General features: G+C 45.3%; 1 protein-coding gene across 2 annotated transcripts in view; it reads left to right on the top strand.

Annotated features, from left to right (window-relative positions):
• ANO2 (anoctamin 2) overlaps positions 1 to 14,988 on the top strand; it is a 340,386-nt gene that overhangs the window by 253,471 nt on the left and 71,927 nt on the right. For both annotated transcript variants that reach the window (XM_044385290.3, XM_057319039.1), the window contains one exon: positions 7,459 to 7,533. In XM_044385290.3, the coding sequence (XP_044241225.3) occupies positions 7,459 to 7,533 (75 nt within the window). The remainder of the gene's footprint in view (positions 1 to 7,458; positions 7,534 to 14,988) is intronic.

Here is a 14,988-nt window from a genome sequence, read left to right as displayed (position 1 = left end):
AGAGAGAGAAGATGGTAAGGTTGGTGGGATCTCTGTTCCTAAAGTAGATGTTTTTGAGAGTTCTTGAGGGCTTGCCCAACAGAGGGAGCACTGAGCAGCCATGTGTGAGGCCAGAGTGGCACCAGAATGGCAGAACGAGACCACACGGGAGGCTTGTGTAGCTTTGGAACAGAAAGAGTGGCCCCTGAGTCTGTGCTGTGGGAAGCATTGCCCAAAGTGAACTGGGGTTTCTTTGTTACTTTGACAAGGAAATTTCGCCTAATGTGTTCCAGCCAGAGCCAAGGTCCCTGGGAGACGAAGCCATAGTAATGGTGGTAATGCTATCAGGTAATAAGTACTGGGTTCGAGCTGGGTGCCAGGCACAAACCCAGGCAGATTCCCAGGTGTTGCCTCATTTCATCTTCACAGAAGCAGTCTTGCATAGCTGCCCGTATTTTCAGTCCCAGGTTTCGGGATGAGGGAATTGAGGGGTAAAGAAGCTGGTCACATGCCTGCAATCACATCGTAAGTGTGCAAGCTGGGAATCAGACCCAGGCGGCTGCCTCCAGACTCACCTGCCTTGCACAATTCTTGGGAGCACCACTGGCTTTCCTAGCCAGGCTGGTGGGAGGCCCAGCTCTAGCAAGGAAGAAGCAAAGGGGGATGAGAAAGAAGATAAATGAGCAAAGAATTTTTTTTCCTCTCAAATGCAACTTTATGGCCCCATTTTACAGATTGCAGGCCCCCAGCCCTGGGCCTCACTATCTTTTTTCTCATTATTTTTTCAGTGTGTATCTAGAGGGCTCCAGAAATTCACAACAGAACTCCTATCAGTTTCTGGCTTTCATTTATGTAGTGAAAAGGAGACCGAATCCCATTTCTGCCTCTAACATACACTGTCCTGTGAGTGGTGGAATTTAGGACGTGGGCTGCCTCAACTATTACTGTCCACCTAAACCTGGGCTGAGATGTCCCCCTCACAATGATGCACCAATGGGTCAGCTGATGAAAGTGAGTAAAGCTCCTTAACCCTGAGACCTACAGCCACACAGGACCAGGTTGTCACCCCTCCTGTCCTAGAGCCTGGGAGTCCCTGGGTTTTCTTGGGTCCTCACCTCTGACAGTGCCCCAGGGATACTCCAATGGAAAAGTATCTTGCACTTCTTCTCATCACCCCTCTCTGCCTCATGGTTCACCCCTTCTCAACCCACCATCCTCCATGTCTCCCATGTATTAATGTCTCCCGCAACCAGCTGTGTCAAATCATGGTATATCAGAGGCATCGAGCACAGGGACCTCAGGAGTGGCACTTGGTCAACTTGGAGAGCTTGCATTCTTGACAATGACACTGGAATAAACTACTGCTCTTTGACATTATTCAGACACAGTTGAACCCGGGTTAAGACTCTTCTTTAGAGTTCCACCTAACCCCCCTTTTCAGTCAATCTCCCAGTCCTACTCTTGCATGGGCCCCCTGCCTGGGCCAGCTCCCATAAGTCATGACATTTAACCAGTCCTCATTTACCGAAGTCCTTGGAAATACATAGTTCCCCCGGATGATTTCCCTCTGAAACCCCATCCAAGCACTGCCAACCCTCTGCATCCTCAGTTCTCAATGGTATTGCCCCTGACCAGAGTAGGGGTTTGGATTCAGTCACCACTATGTCGAGAGAAGACCTCCATCTATTATGATGGCTGGATCCCTTGTCTCAGGAATTCAAAGCAAAGTGTCCCTAAAGGCAGGACTGAGGGAGGAACCATCAATCTTTCTCCCACCTAGCATTGGCCTCACTGAATTCTAAGTGTCGAGGCCGTGCCCTCCTTGCCTCCTTGCACAGAGAGGGACCCAGGTGAGGCTGGTTAGGTGTGTCCATGAACCTGATGGGAGACACATTGATTGCAAAACATTTACTCAGCTTACACGACGTACCTGCTGCTGTGCTTAAACACCAGGTGCATGCACAAGTAGGGTTTGGCCTCTGGCCTCCTGGAGCTGGCGGCCCCTGAGCAGGAGAGACAAGGACATCAGCAGGTGGAGCAGAAGGTAATGAGACTGACGCTCAGGGCCTGAACTGTGGCATCAGGAGTAGAAAGGAAAGGAGGAGCAGACGAAGAGAATGTTTACGGAGCTGGATTCTGTAGGACTTGGGGCAGCTCGAACTGAGTGTTGGGGAGGAAATAGCCCAAGCAAATGCCTTAGTCTCAGGCTTTCTCTGCTCAAAGGGTTATGGTTCAGTTCGCTGAGTCAGGGGATGTAAAAGAAGAAGAAGGTTTATGGAGCAAGATGATTCTTCTGGGACATTTTGAGCTTGGGACATTCCACTGAGCCTGTGCCCTTGAGTTCCCTCCCCAAAGCCCATAATTTCAGTCTAATTATGAGGAAAACTTCAGCTAAGCCTATATTAAGGAATATTCTGTAAAATACTTGACCAGTACTCAAAACAAGGTCATCAACAGCAAGGAAGTCTGAGAAACTGTCATAATCTAGAGAAGCCGAAGGAGATATGATTAATAATGTGGGCTCTTGTGTGGGACTCTGGAACAGAAAAAGGATGTAAATCCAAATAAAGTATAAACTAGGTAATAATAATGTACAATATGGGCTCATTGGTTGTGAAAAATATACCCATATTAATAGGGTAATAGGGGAAACTGAGTATATATACCTAGACTCTCTGTACCATCTTTGAAGCTTTTCTGTGACTCTAAAGCCCTTCTAAAATAAAAAGTTTATTTAAAGAGAAGAAATAAAGTAGAGGAAGAAATGCTCATACGTTACTGGTGCAAATGCAGAATGGCACAGTCATTTTGGAAAACGGTCTGGCAGTCGCTTATAAAATCAAACATAGACTTACCCTATGACTTAGCAGCTCCACAACTTGGTATTTAACTAAGTGAAATGAAAACCAGTGCTCACACTGAAAGCAGTACACGAAGACTTACCTTGGCTTTATTCGTAATCACCAGAAACGGAAAACAGCCCAGACATCTCTTGGTAAAGGGACCGTGGCATGTCCCTACAATGAAGTGTTACTTGGCAATGAGAAGGAACAAGTCCCCGAGAGGGCCACACGGATGAATCTCCACTGCATTGTGATAAGTGAAGGAAGTCAGATGCAAAAGGCTCCACACTGTCTGAGTTTACTTACGTGGCATTCTGGGAAAGGCAAAACTCAAGGCACAAAAGGCAGGTCGTGGCAGGAGCTGGAGATTGGGGGGACGGACTCCAAAGGGACATGGGGAATATTGAGTGAATTGGAGTTGTTCCTTGTCCTTGATTGTGGCTGTGACTACATGCCAGTGTATGTTCATCACAACTCCCAGAACAGTGTGCTAATAAGGTGAATTTTGCTGTAGGTAAATTGTACCTTGATTAAAAATTGAAAAAAATAAAATAACTCAGGGATGATTGGCCGCTTTTCAAAACTGCTCTCCACGGGGTTTGTTTAAATAGTATTCTCACCTGCTGTACGTTCACTGCTCCCATTACCAACTGCTCAGTCTGCCAAAAGGGCACTTTGGTAGCATTACGTGAATTTTGCTGTGCTGTTTGCTCTTTGGAGACTTGGAAGTGGGAGCCGTAGTCCAGGGACGAAGACCCAAGACAGCAGAGACAAAGAAACAAACACAGACGACAGCTAGGCTTGTATCTTAACAATGGGGGCGTTTGCTAAGTGCTTCCTAATCACCTGCTTTTGATACAATCATGAAGCTGATGAGATCTTACTTTTGTACGACGCCTTACAGCTTACAAAGCTCTCACAGCCGTTCACTCGTGATCCACACAATGCATCTGTCACTTAGGTGGGACAAGTGTTGTCACGGCCAGTGTTAAAGGGAGATGGAGGGGGCACCTGGGTGGCTCTGTCCATTGAGAATCTGACTCTTGGTTTCCGCTCAGGTCATGATCTCAGGGTCATGGGTTCAAGCCCCACATCAGGCTCCACGTTCAGTGCAGAGTCTGCTTGAGATTCTTCCTTTCCTTCTCCCTCTGCCCGCTCCTGCCCCTGCCACTTGTGCGTGTGCTCTTTTTTAAAAATATTTATATTTATCTGCTATATTTATATTTTGTATATCTATTTTTATGTATACTATGTATATATTTGTATTTATCTACTATAAAGGAGATGAACCTGAGATTCTAGGAATTTTCTGAGGTCACTTGACTAGGAGGTAGTAGAGGCAAGAGTTAAACTCAGGGATATTCAACGTGCAAGCCTACTTCTCTGTCTCCACCCCATGCGCTGGCAATGGGACTTCCCTGCATATTGTATTTAAATTAATGGCATTTGCCATGCATCTTCACCTCTTTAATGTGCCAGTGAGTGTAGAGTTTTCGTTAGTTTCCACCATCAGAGCTGGTTATTATACATAAAGCCTGCTTTACTCACTGTCATCTTTACTAGTAGCTTTGGGGGCTTGGAAGCAGTCTGCAGTCTTTGTGTTTCTCTCAGCCCTTGTGTTTGTATAGCGTCTGAATGTATGAGAGCTGTGTGTATGTTGGAAGCTGTGACTTCCAGAAAAACAACAACAACAACAACAAAACTCATCAGGGTAAACATGAGAGGGAAGGTGATTTTTCAACAACACCAGAACATCTACATCAAAATGAGTCTTTTTCTCTCAGAGAGCTGCTTTGAGAGGATATCCAATTCAGTTGCTTTTTAGTCATCTCAGTTTTATGCAAAGTAGTAACACCATGTTCCTTACCAGATTAGCTCTGAAAATCCTTCTCGTTGATTCCTTGGCGGGTCTCTGAGCTCCTTCTGGGCAGGACTGAGCCTTCTCCCCTCAGGGTCCTCAGGCATCCAGAGCATGGCCCTCATGGGTGCTCAGACTGTGTCTCTGGAGTGGAACTGAACCAGAACTCCTTCTCTAGGAGAGAGTTGTCACTACAGGGTGGAGGCTGGTCCACAGATACCTTATCCCTCTTGACCTTTGACCTGAAGAGCATGGACAACCACTAGACAGAAAGCCTTAGCCCAGACTATCTCAGAGGCCTGACTTTGCCCATGGGTTTATTAGTCACTCTGTATAATTGTACTTCTTTCTTTGAGCCCATTTCACCTTGGCCATATTTCCTGCTCCTTGACTTGTGCTTCCCTTTCCACCATTTCTTCCAGGACTGTCCACTTCTGCCCTGGGGGCCCTTCCGAGCCTCATATCACCCTCACTGACTGGCTTTTCTCACCCCTTCCCTCACGTCATGGGCTGAGCATAGGTTTTTCCACGCCTTCTTGCCCTGTTCCTTACTCAGAAGCCCCACTGGGGAGGAACTGGTAACCAGTGGAACCTCTAACTGGGCTTTTCCTGGATCACCACTGGTATTTCAGAGCACCCCTGGTTTGCTGGAACTAAAGGCAGAACCTCTCATCTCTAGGTCAGAGAGCAGGAAAAGAGAGAATCTCTAGGTCAGAGAGCAGGAAAAGAGAGAATCATCGAAACCTCCCCTGCACCAAGGGGGCCTCAGGAAGAGCCTGCCATGCTCTGCCATGTTTCCATCCAGAGTTCCTATTGAGTGTTATCATCCACCACTCACCCTCAGTTTTCCTCATCAAAGTCTTGGAGGAAAATGTCACCAGTGTGAGAAACTAAGAATTAACACTGGAGGAGATAAGTAAAAGAATGCTATTCCCTCTTAACGTTGACTTCACTTAAAATATGAATGAGCCTTATTCCAGTCCTAACAGAAATGAGTTTATATGCTCCCACCTATTCAGAATGGCTGCGACCTATAGTTACCTGTTCTCACTATGTGATGGAAAGTCTGCTGGTCTCGGAGTCTAGAGCCTGGATTCTGTCACGCTGTCTATGCAAGCTGAGTATCATTTGCTTATGTCATCTGGGAATGACAGTGCTAACCACTGAATGGCTTCTGCCCTAACACTCACTCGCACCCCCATTACTGATCCAGCTCAGCCCTGTGCTCAGGTCCAGCGTGCAGAGAGAAAGACCCAGCCTTCCTTTCTCAAGTTGCCCACAGGCTCACTCTCCAGATAACCCTCTCTCTCGAAGGGCAAGTGGTTCCTGAAGCGTTTTGGTGTGGGTGTGCCTTCCGCCTCATTAGACTGTGGGCCCCCTAGGATGGTGATCATATCCACTTTCTTCTCTCTCCCCACCATGCACGGCTGGCTTTTAGAAAGAAGTCTTTCGGGCCAGGAGGGCTCTTAGCCTACAGTACAAGCTCTCAAAGGCTAGATGGCACTGTTGCTAGAGCCAAATCAGGTGTGTTGGGAAAGAAGTGGGAGGAGGGAAGAGAAACCAGAGCAGGAGGGCCTGGACTGTTGACTTTCTGAGTTTGACTCAGACTTGTTACAGAGATGCATGAGGACTCCTGCCAGCATGGCTTCAGTGGGTCTTCACCACAACCTTTGTAGTAGACAGGACACTGCACCAATTCTAACTTTATGGAAAACCAGCTCAGAGAAATCAAGTGCCTGGGCTCAAGTTAAATGGCAGCTCATGAGCAAGGATTTCTGCCATCGTGGCTTGTTGGCATTGCCCTGCCAGGGCGGGCCCCTGGAGTTCGCCCAAGGAGGACTGTGGTTGGTGGCATGGCTGTCCCAGGACAGTGGCTTGTGTGAACTGGACCCAGTCTGAGCAGAAAAGATAGGGTTTGCAGACAGACTGACTGCAAGGCATCAGCCTAACCTCTGCCTCAAAATGTTTACTTTTGTGACCAGGGGAGAATACAGTCGTTCTGGAGGAAACAAATGATAACACATACAGGTTCTTTGCAGAACAGCAATTGTAGGTAATTGGTACGCTCGCTAGGATCTAAGGTGAATGGTTGATGTTTCATTTAAATAATGACTTATCTTGGGGCGCCTGGGTGGCTCAGTCGTTAAGCGTCTGCTTTCGGCTTAGGGCGTGATCCCGGCGTTATGGGATCGAGCCCTACATCAGGCTCCTCCACTGGGAGCCTGCTTCTTCCTCTCCCACTCCCCCTGCCTGTGTTCCCTCTCTCGCTGGCTGTCTCTCTCTCTGTCAAATAAATAAATAAAATCTTTAATAAAAAATTTTATGAAAAAAAAAAGAATGACTTATCTTGACATGCTGCTCTGTGGTTGGGTTCTATCTGTCGTTTGTCCATTGCGTCATTATGTTCACGTTTCTCATTAAAATGAAACAAAGCAAATAAAACCATGCTGTGCAGTAGGCAGGATGGGTGTCATGAATGTGCCCTTTTTACAGATGAAGAAATAGAGGGTCAGAAATGATCACACGGCTGACCACTGAAACTTCAGCTCAGTATGAGGCTGGAATCAATTCTTGTCCTCTTTTTACCATACTTTTTCCAGGCTATGCAGAAATCACAAAATTAGGTGGGCTGTTGTGGATATGAAGCGTAGGGCATCAGAGAACACCTATTTAGAGTAACGAATGATTAAGGATACGCAAATTTGTGCCAGTTTGAGAGGAAATCGATACGTCTGTTGTTTTTGCCATCTGATTGTTTGTATTCTCCTGTTTCCCCAGGATGATGAAGATAAGCTGACCTGGAAAGATCGTTTCCCGGGTTACTTGGTGAACTTCGCCTCCATCTTGTTCATGGTAATTTTCCTGATGGAACTCCTACCTATGACTTATGCATGTAGTTCCGTCGAGCAAATGCTGTGGGTGTGTTATTCAGGTATGCCATGGGGATAGCAAGGGGCTAGTAAAGATGAAGCCACAGTCCTGTCTAAACAGGGAGGATCTTCCCTGATGGTGAGGCTGCTGTGGGTGTCAGTCACCGGAAGAAGCAAAGGTGATTCCCTCAGCCCCGGGATGGCTACAGAAGGGGGTTCTGTCTTCCCAGAGAGAAGAGGCTAGGGAGGTTCTATCTTCCCAGGCTTGAGCACAGGCATTTGAAGTTGGAACTTCTGGGGTTGGGCTGTGAGGTGGTGCCTTCCGCGTTGAGACAAGCCAAGACCTTGGAAGAGGTAACCCAGGTAAGGTGGTCGCAGAATGGTGGTTCAGGCCGCGGGCTGGCTCTCCCTGAGGGTTTATGGAATAGAACAGAGCTCACCCAGCGTGGGCTTTGTGTGAGCCTGATTCTTTAGCTCCCCTGTAGTTGTTGTGTTTATTTCCCTATGTTCTCCCCTTAGAGTTTGGAAGACCCACGTGGGTCTCAGCTGTGTCAGGGAAGATGAGGAGTGAGTCTGTGATTTGTGTCCAAGTCAGATCAATAAAGTGGTAGTACGTCATTCTTTGGGAGCCAGGATGGGTGAGGTAGCAGTGAGTGGAGCAAGAAGACCCGGGAAGGTGAAACTCAGAGGACTAAGCTCGGGTCCCTGAGACCCCAGCCCTCCCTTTATGGGTAGATTGCGTCTAGTATCCAAGACTGGAACTTCTGTTTTACAAAGGAGAGTTGTGTCCTTACAGCATTTCTAAGCAGGGCTACACATTAGTTGTAGGGTTGGGCGAGGATTGCTTATTCTGGACTGAAATCATAATCATTTTCTGGACCTACCTGCCAGCGTTACCTCTGGCCCTGACCTGAGGTTATTATTGCTGTTATGATCATTGAGGACAGGAGGCACGTCTTAGTCTCAGAAATTTAAAAAGAGAAGGAATCCTAGGCACTGTCTATTTCAGCGCCTCATTTCACAGATGAAGCACAGAGGTGATGGGTGCCTTGCCAAAACTGAGCAATCTGCATTCCTTACCTTCTCATTGCTTAACAAGAGCAAGGCATGCAGAATTTATTCAAGAATATGTGGTGAATCACAATGTGTTAAGCTGGAATGATGTAAAGTTTAATTTAGCATTTCAAAGCCTCCCACAATGTGCATATTGTTGTCAAAGAGTTTATTCATTCATTCAAGAAATATTTAAGGTGGGGGACGGGGGAGGGGGGGGGTGCCTAGCTGGCTCAGTCACTGCAGTGTGTGACTCTTGATTTCTGGGTCATGAGTTCAAGTTCCACGTTGGGTGCAGCGATTACTTAATATAAAATCTTTTATTTATTTATTTTTATTATGTTATGTTAGTCACCGTACAGTACATCATTAGTTTTTGATGTAGTGTTCCATGATTCATTGTTTGCGTATAACACCCAGTGCTCCATGCAAGACGTGCCCACCTTAATACCCATCACCGGCCTGTCCTAATCCCCCACCCCCCTCCCCTCTGAAGCCCTCAGTTTGTTTCCCAGAGTCCATAGTCTTTTAAAAGAAATTTTAAAAATATATTTAATGGGTGCCAACTATACGCTTGACAGTGTTCTTAGGCATTGGGGATAGAGTAGAAAATAAAATAATCTCTCCTTAAGGAGTTTACAGATAGCAAATACGTACATAAATAAGGAAACTGATAAGTAAAATAGACTTCTATCTCCAGTAGCAGTAGGTTAGGATATTTGTAGCATCCTATCTTGCCGAAAATAAGAAATATTGGATGAATATATTTTTCATTTTTAAAGCCTTGAGGGGCTAATAGGTTAGTAAAGAATACTAGGATATTACTAATACAGATCCATCTAAGGGAAACGGAACCAAGGAGACAAATACCTGGGCATTAATACTGTTTTTGCCTTGAGGACATTTTCCCGTCTAGGCAAACTTGGGCTTTGGTTTTTGGTGGTTGTATGAGGCAAAGAGGGTAGAAATTGGGGTGTGGCTGGCTCAAAGTGGAGATGCTAACAGGAAGTTCTCACCAAGTTAAATTGGAATTCCACAGACTTACACTTTCAGAATAAAGATGAAGTAGAACTAAACCCACCCCCTCCCCACTTATGGGACTGCTGAGAACAGTGTTCTGGCTCTAAATAGAGCAGGGAGAATCAGGGAAACAAAACCCCGTCCCTGAGAAGTGGCCATGGACGGTCCCCATCCTGGACTTCCAGCCCGGTTTGTCACTTGAGAGGACCAGGGAAGCTTGGCTGTGAACTTGGCCAGGGCAAGTCGTGCTCCCAGGTGCCCGGCAGAAGCAAGCACACATTCTCTCTGTGGGAAGGCAGATTTACACCAGTCCTCAAAAAATCCCCCCTCAAGAATTTTTCGAGGGGCGCCTGGGTGGCTCAGTCGTTAAGCATCTGCCTTCTGCTCAGGGCGTGATCCCGGTGTTCCAGGATTGAGCCCCACATCGGGCTCCTCTGTTGGGAGCCTGCTTCTTCCTCTCCCACTCCCCTGCTTATGTTCCCTCTCTCTCTGGCTGTCTCTATCTCTGTCGAATAAATAAATAAAATCTTAAAAAAAAAAAGTTTTCACGGGCAAGGAGGAGAATGCAGTTAAAAATAATCAATTATACAAGAAGCTAAAGTACAGTGAAAGAAAACCAGTGCGGAAAGACGGCAAAGACTAAAGACACTGGAAATATCAGTCACAGGTTAAAACATCCAGTTTCAAAATATCTGCAAAAAATAAGAAACTATTTTGAAGATTTTATGTATTATTTGTCAGAGAGAGAAAGCACATGCACCAGCAGGAGGAGCAGCAGGCAGAGGGAGAAGCAGGCTCCAAGCAAGGAGCCCAGTGTGGGACTGGATGCCAGGACCCTGGGATCATGACCTGAGCCGAAGGCAGATGCTTAACTGACTGAGCCACCCAGGTGTCCCAAAAATAAAGTATTTTAAAAATGACCCTAAAGATTTGAAAACTAGTCAATAAATCTTCTAGAAATGAATGTCAATGAATGTGAATATGTAATATATAATAATATATGTGGATATATAAATATACATATGTATAATATTGTATACACACACACACACACACACACACACACACACACACACACACCAGGGATGGGTTTAGCAACAAATTAGACATAGCTGAAGAGATCATTCGTGAACTGCAGTTCAGGTTAGAAAAAATTATCATAATGTAGCACAGGGAGGCAAAAGACTGAAAATTCCAAAGAGACATTAATAGAGTGAGAAGATTTCACATGTATTTATTTGCACTACTGGGAAAAGAGGTGAGAATAGTAATGAATGAGATACACTGACTGGTGGTCTCCTAGTCGGCTAGTTCCGCTAACAGAATTCCAATTCAGAGATTGAAGTATCCTGGCAAAATTCAAGCAGGAAAAATAGAAAGAACTCTATCTCTGTGAAATCATAGAATATATATGACACGAGAAACATCTCACATGCAGTCAGAAATCAAAACACAAATTAGCTTTAATGAAGAGACTGTTCGATTGGCCATTGATTTCACATAGTGGTTGGAAATCAGAATACGGTGATGTGTTTATCTTCATATGCTGAAGAGAAAACAATTGCTAACCTAGAATTCTATACCCAAGAAAAATATAATGTAGAAGTATTAATATAAAATAAAGATATTTATAGCCAAACAAAAGCTGAGAGTTTTCAACCAACTGAATCTTTCACTAAAGGAAATCCTAAGAATGTTCTTTGGATGTGATCCCATATGGAAAACCATATTTTTAAGAAGGAATGAAGAACAAAGTAGTAAATATATGGGAAAACCTATGTGATCTTTGACTGTAAACAATGATGATGGTATCTCATAGGGTTAAAAATAAGGTAGAGGGGTGCCTGGCTGGCTCAGTCAGTAGAGCATAGGACTCTTGATCTTGGGATTGTGAGTTTGAGCCCCACATTGGGTGTGGAGCCTACTTAAAATAAAAAATAAATAAAAAAATAAGGTAGAATACAGTATACACACTAATAATAGCATATAAGTTGGATAGGCAGTAATGAAACAATAACATTGTAAAGTCTTTATATTTCCTCCCTGATAATTTATATGGAAGCACAAAAACTAAGAATAGTCAAGACACTCTTGGAGCACCTGGGTGGCTCACTCAGTTATGCGTCCAACTCTTGATTTCAGCTCAGGTCATGATCTCAGGGTTCTGGGATCAGGCCGTAGCAGGTTCTGTGCTCAGCAAGGAGTCTCCTTGAGGATTCTCTCTCCCCTTCTCCCCACCCACCCCTTCTCTCTCAAATAAATAAATAAATCTTTAAAAAAAGAAAAAAGAATAGTCAAGACACTCCTGAAGAGACATAAAGAGGGCTCAGGTGCTCTACCAAGTGGAAGCTTACTGTAAGACAGTAAGAAGTATGACAGTGTGATATTGTTGCAGGGATATAATTAGACCAGTGGAACAAAACCAAAAGCCAGGAATCAGATCCACGCAAGTAGCACCGCATATACTTGGAGAAAACATGGCTCCCCGAGAATTTCATCATAGGATGCAGAACAGAGAGAAGTCCAGCAGGACTCTAGGGTTCTTATCCCGAGTAATCAAAAGCTGGAATTCTCCCTTCCCGGGATAGGGAGGAATGCCTTCATGATGGATATAAATTTCCAGTTCAAAGGAGACCGAGTCAGATGGTGTTGGTGGTATTTAAAGCCATGAGATTGTACAAGGTCACCAGGGAAGTGAGGGCAGGTAGAGGGAAGTCCAAGAGTTGAGTTCCAAGACACTGCCATCTTCAAGGGTGGGAGCATGAGGAGGATCCAAAAACCAAGAACAAAAATAAGAGCCAGGGGAGCGTGGGGAGTCCTGGAATCCAAGAAAGAATTGCAGGGGGAGGGCAGTCAATTACATCAGCTGCCGGTGATAGGTCAGGTGAGGAGAGAATGGAGAAGAGAAGCTTGTCTGCTGTCTGAGAGAGGAACTGGTATCGTCAGTATTACTGTCAACGACAAATAGGATACTGCATCACCACTCACAGATGCGGGCATACCTTTGTTTTACTGTGCTTCATTTTATTGCACTTTGCTGGTATTACATTTTTTACAAATTGAAGGTTTGTGGTAACCCTGCATTGAGCAAATCTATTGGCGTCATTTTTCCAGAGGGTTTGCTTACTTCTTGCCTCTGTGTCATAGTTTGGCAATTCTTTTTTTTTTTTTTTTTTTTTAAGATTTGCTTATTTATTTGATAGAGAACACGCACGCATACGAGCAAGCATACAAGCAGGGGAGGGCAGAGGGAGAGGAAGAGAATCTCAAGCAGACTCCCACTGAGCAGGGAGCCTAATGTGGGGCTTGATCCTATGACCCTGCAATCATGACCTGAGCCGAAACTGGGAGTCAGACACTGAACCAACTGAACCACCCAGGGACGCCTAGCTTGGCAGTTCTTACATTATTTCATACTGTTTCATTGTTATTACATTTGTTACGGTGCTCTGTGATCAGTAATTACAGCTGACTGAAAGCTCAGATGGTAGCGGTCAGCATTTTTTAGCAATAAAGTATTTTTTTTAGGACTTTATTTATTTATGTGACAGAGATAGAGACAGCCAGAGAGAGAGGGAACACAAGCAGGGGGAGTAGGAGAGGAAGAAGCAGGCTCATAGCGGAGGAGCCTGATGTGGGGCTCGATCCCATAATGCCAGGATCACGCCCTGAGCTGAAGGCAGACGCTTAACCGCTGTGCCACCCAGGCGCCCCTGCAATAAAGTATTTTTTAGTTAAGGTATGTGCATTGGGTTTTTTTAGACACAGTGCACACTTAGTAGACTACAGTATAGTGTAAACATAGCTTTTATATGCACTGTAAGACCACAAAATTCATTTGACTTTCTTCATTGCAATATTTGCTTTATTGTGGTGGTATGGAACCTGCAATACTCTTGAGGTCTGCCTGTTCTGAAAACTGGCTCGGTGGTAGGTCACCTGCCCAAGGTTCTACTTTTTTTTTTTTTTTTAAATTCCATGGAGACCTCCTAACTTGACTGGAGGGTGCAGAAATTTTTTTGTGTTCTTTAAGAATAACATATGATTATTTCTTTGTTCATCTTCCCTTTCCTAACCCCACCCACCTCCACATCTTGATACAAATGGGAGATTCTGTGTCAGAACCAAGAACTAATTGCTACATCTCACTGTGCCGGGGGTCCCCCACCTGTAATCAGCCAGCACTGAGCACTGGACTGGTTGACCAGGAGCTAGGAAGATAGTGGTAGGGATGGGTTGGAGCCCCTTTAAAAATCACCCCTCTAGGGGCACCTGGGTGGCTCAGTGGGTTAAGTGTCTGCCATCAGCTCAGGTCATGATTCCAGGGTCCTGGGATCGAGCCTCACATGGGGCTTCCTACTCAGTGGAGAGTCTGCTTCTCTTTCTCCTGTTCCCCCTGCTTGTGTGCTCGCTCTCTCTCTCTCTGTCAAATAAATAAATAAAATCTTAAAAAAAAGATCACCCCTTTTCAGTCAGGTACTCTTAGGTTAACTGAGATAAGGATTAATAGCACTCCATTTACTTCAAAAGTATTACAGGTTGGACAATAAATTATATAGTTTCCTATCTATTAGATTTTTAAAAATCTTTATTTTGTGCTAATTTTTCCTCTTTTTTTTTTTTTTTCATTTAAAAAAAAGTCTCAGTCTTCTAAAGAGAAGGGCTTGGCCCTGCCCTAGAACAAGGTGGGGAGAGGGAGATAAACAGTCATGGTGGTATCTATAAGCAAGTGGGATTTCCTTACAGAATTAGGGTAAGCCAAAGGCACCCACTGCAACACACGTGAGTACTGAATATCCTCCCACCCCTTCACCCACTGTGACTATGTCTTGGCAAAAGATGCCGAGGCCCTGGCCATGGGCAGGGTTTTAGGGACGCCAGTCTGCCAGACCAGCGGGGATATTTTTCATGGGTTGGTGAGAACAAAACAACGGCCCAGTGCTGTGTTCCTCTTCCCCATGAGCAGGGTGGGGCGGGGGCAAAGGGAGAGAGAAAATCCCAAGCACAGTCCCTGCTGAGCGTGGAGTCCAACTCGGGGCTCAACCCCACAACCCTGGGATCAGGACCTGAGCTGAAATCAAGAGTTGGATGCTCAACCGACTGAGCCACCCAGGCACCCCTTTCTTTCCTTTTTGAATTAAACTTGCTTTGTTTTCTTTATATGTGGGAGGAGATTATCAAAAGCAGTGTCCTTGCTCTAAGCGAGGTGCCTAGGAAGCTAGGTGCTTCCCTCCCACATGCCCAAGACAGTCATCTACTTCAACTTGTGAATTGGGAACCAGCCATCAGAAACTCTGCTCCTGTGCCTGGCTTGTTGCAAGGGGCCCCTAATTGTGCCCTACAGATCATCAGCCGACTCATCTTT

Source organism: Ursus arctos, unplaced genomic scaffold (assembly GCF_023065955.2).
Source record: "Ursus arctos isolate Adak ecotype North America unplaced genomic scaffold, UrsArc2.0 scaffold_26, whole genome shotgun sequence".
Lineage (NCBI taxonomy): Eukaryota > Metazoa > Chordata > Mammalia > Carnivora > Ursidae > Ursus > Ursus arctos.
This window is presented reverse-complemented; position numbering and strand designations above follow the sequence as displayed.